This window comes from Corylus avellana, chromosome ca3, assembly GCF_901000735.1.
Source record: "Corylus avellana chromosome ca3, CavTom2PMs-1.0".
NCBI lineage: Eukaryota > Viridiplantae > Streptophyta > Magnoliopsida > Fagales > Betulaceae > Corylus > Corylus avellana.
In genome coordinates, this window is record NC_081543.1 from 13,975,981 (window position 1) to 13,978,948 (window position 2,968).

At 35.0% G+C, this 2,968-nt stretch overlaps 1 protein-coding gene across 1 annotated transcript in view; it reads right to left on the reverse strand.

Moving 5' to 3' along the window:
• Window positions 1-2,300, reverse strand: part of LOC132173896 (peroxidase 20) — a 4,559-nt gene extending 2,259 nt beyond the window's left edge. The window contains exons 1-3 of the mRNA XM_059585568.1: window positions 2,031-2,300; window positions 1,423-1,614; window positions 774-939 (exon numbers count right to left, since the gene is read on the reverse strand). Of these exons, the coding sequence (XP_059441551.1) occupies window positions 774-939; window positions 1,423-1,614; window positions 2,031-2,249 (577 nt within the window). The 5' untranslated portion in view covers window positions 2,250-2,300. The remainder of the gene's footprint in view (window positions 1-773; window positions 940-1,422; window positions 1,615-2,030) is intronic.
• Between the last annotated feature and the right edge of the window lie 668 nt (window positions 2,301-2,968).

A 2,968-nucleotide genomic window follows, 5' to 3' on the forward strand; every position in this document is an offset into this window, starting at 1 on the left:
TAGTGGACGCTATTGGTCATCAAATTTATTTTTTTAATTTTTTTAATTCTTCTACGCACTCTTTAGGGTCGACTTTTGTCGACCCTAATGCCTAACTATTAGGGTCGACTCTCAAAGTCGACCCTAATAATAGGTCAATAGCGTCCACTCTTAGTGGACGCTATTGGTCATCAAATTTATTTTTTTAAATTTTTTTTTAATTCTTCTACGCACTCTTTAGGGTCGACAAAAGTCGACCCTAATGCCTAACTATTAGGGTCGACTCTCAAAGTCGACCCTATTGAGCTTTTATGTGATTTTTTTTTCTTTTTTTATTTTTTTCCATCTTTTAGCGTCCACTTAAGTGGACGCTATTGGTTAAGTATTAGGGTCGACTATTGTCGACCCTAAAAGTTTTTTTTTCGCCGCTTAAATTTTTCCCGCCCCTAGGATAATTCCCGCGCGTATATTAGGGTCGACTTATTAGCGACCACTGTAAAGTGGACGCTAATAGTCAACTTTTCGACCCATTATTAGCGTCTACTTCGAGGTGGACGCTAATACGGAACTATTAGGGGCGACTTTCAAAGTCGCCCCTAATAGTTGAGTATTAGGGGCGACTTTTGAGTCGCCCCTAATAAGTCGCCCCTGATGAGTATCTTTCTTGTAGTGAGTTAGCGATTTTAGTCAATAACCGCCAACCATAATCGCTTTTCACACCTAGTTCATATATATTTTAATTTGTTTAAAAGCTTAACTACGGAAGTATGCACTAATTTGTTGTAAAATCTCACCCGATAAAGCAACCAAATCTCCCACATCGAGGCCATGTTGTTGAAAATTGGCAATGAGAGACTCCAGAGAGGAATTGGGAGCAGGGATGAACTCGTTGGCACCATTGAAGCTTGCTTTCACTGAATCTCTCCTGCCTTTCGAGACATCCCATCCTGGCCCACCTTGCTTGTTTTATAAAAAAAATAAAAATAAAAAGAGTATAACTTATTACAACAATATACAAAATTATTACTCATCATTCCATTTCAAAATAGATAATATGGTTTAAAATGATACAATAATTTATTTTTTTTTAAAAAAAAAAAACAAAAAACAAAAAAAAAAAACAAAAGTGTTTGAGTGTTTCTTCATGAAGGTATAAACTCCAAGTCAAGAAATGGAGGTTTATTTGTTAAGGGTCTAATAATAGAGGTATTTTAGGATTAAAATACCTTACGATAATATGTTTATTTTTATAGATAATATTAGAAGTACTAGGGATTATGATATAAATATTAGAGATAAGTATTATCAGTTTAAAAGGTCTAAGTTCTCTTAAAAGTTAAGGTCTAAATTTTCTCAAAACTTAAAATCTATCTTATCTTATTACGTGATTGCAAAATCATTCCAGTAACATTATTGAACAAGAGAGAGAGAGAGAGTACGTACGTGGACAACAGCATCACGGGCAGCAATGGCAAGAATATCAGCACATGAAACAGTAGAAGGACAAGCCTCTTCCAAAAGATATTTAATCTCATCAATCACCTCAAATCCACGTAGGGAGTTGAGGTTAGGCCCAGCTTGCTTTTCACTCACCAGGCTCCCCTCACTGTCCAAAAGAACCGAAGCGTCGCACCCCTATATATACCCATAACCAAATTATTACTAATTCAAATCTTAAACACATACATACAATAAATGGGAAGTACTGGTCAAACACCATTTGTTAATGCTTTTTAAATGATTTTCTTTTTGTTATAATAAGTATTCTAACGTGACACAAAAATGAAAGCAGTTCTTATTTTTATTTTAAAAAGAGAAACCATAATGAAAAAGGAAAAAGTTTTATCAAACGAAGTAAAAAAAAAGATAGACATTTTACGGTTTTACCACATTCTATCTTTTGCAGAAAGTAATTAAGGAGAAAATTTATAGAAAATAATTTGGATGGTTGGTCCAATTTGACTGCAGAACCGCTGAAAAAGTGTTCTGATGTGTGTTTGAGAGAGAGATCTAGAGAGAGAGAGAGAGAGAGAGAGAGAGGGTTAACTAACCATGACAAAACAATCATGGAAATGCAAGCGCAGGAGGGAGGCAGCCATGCGAGGATCTTTAAACACAGCAGTCTCAACACCACGTCTCACAATATCTTCCACCAAGGGGCAACTTTCTTTGTAATAATCGACGGCTAGAGACCCATCATCCACACTCAGGGTTTGAGTGCCATGCAGAGCCAAAAAAAGGGCAACCGTGAGTATTCTCACAACCTCCATTGAAGGAAAATGGAGAGAGAGATTGTTGCATGCAAGAATTGCCAAAGTTAATTGAACTATTTTCAATGTGCAAGCTAGGAGTGTTGCAGTTGCATCTCTATCAATAAGTACTAGGCAAATGTCTGACAATGATGTTCTACCCAATACCATTTGAATCCTCATGTCTCTTTCTGTGTTTTTAAGAAAAAATTCCTTTAGGGCTTTTGTCAAAGTTTGATGCAACTAACTCAACCTAATGTTCCATTACTATTAATTTAACTGCCCTATTGGTAGCATTACAAGCTGTCTGTCAAAGTTTACAAATCCGATCAAGCTAGTTGGGTATATCTGCTAGCGTTTGCATGTCTATAAATTTATAAGTAATACTATACCTACAACTCTTTTATGACACTTGTTAGCATGTGATTGGAACTATGCACGCTAACCACTAATTTTTTTTATGAACACCCATTAATCACATACTGACACGTGTCAACAAATTATAAAAAAATATATACAATTTGTCCAATGTTAAATCACTACTTATAATTCAGATGTGACTAATATTTTTCTTGAGTTACTACAAATTGTATCAAAGCAATCTAGTAACGTAAAATAAGGTATTTATGGCATAAAATAACTTATGCCTTTGTAGTTTCTCATACAAAATTCGTTAAAGGTAGTTTTTTTCTTAGACATCCAACCTACTAATTTTCGGATACAAGATATCATCTTAGTCA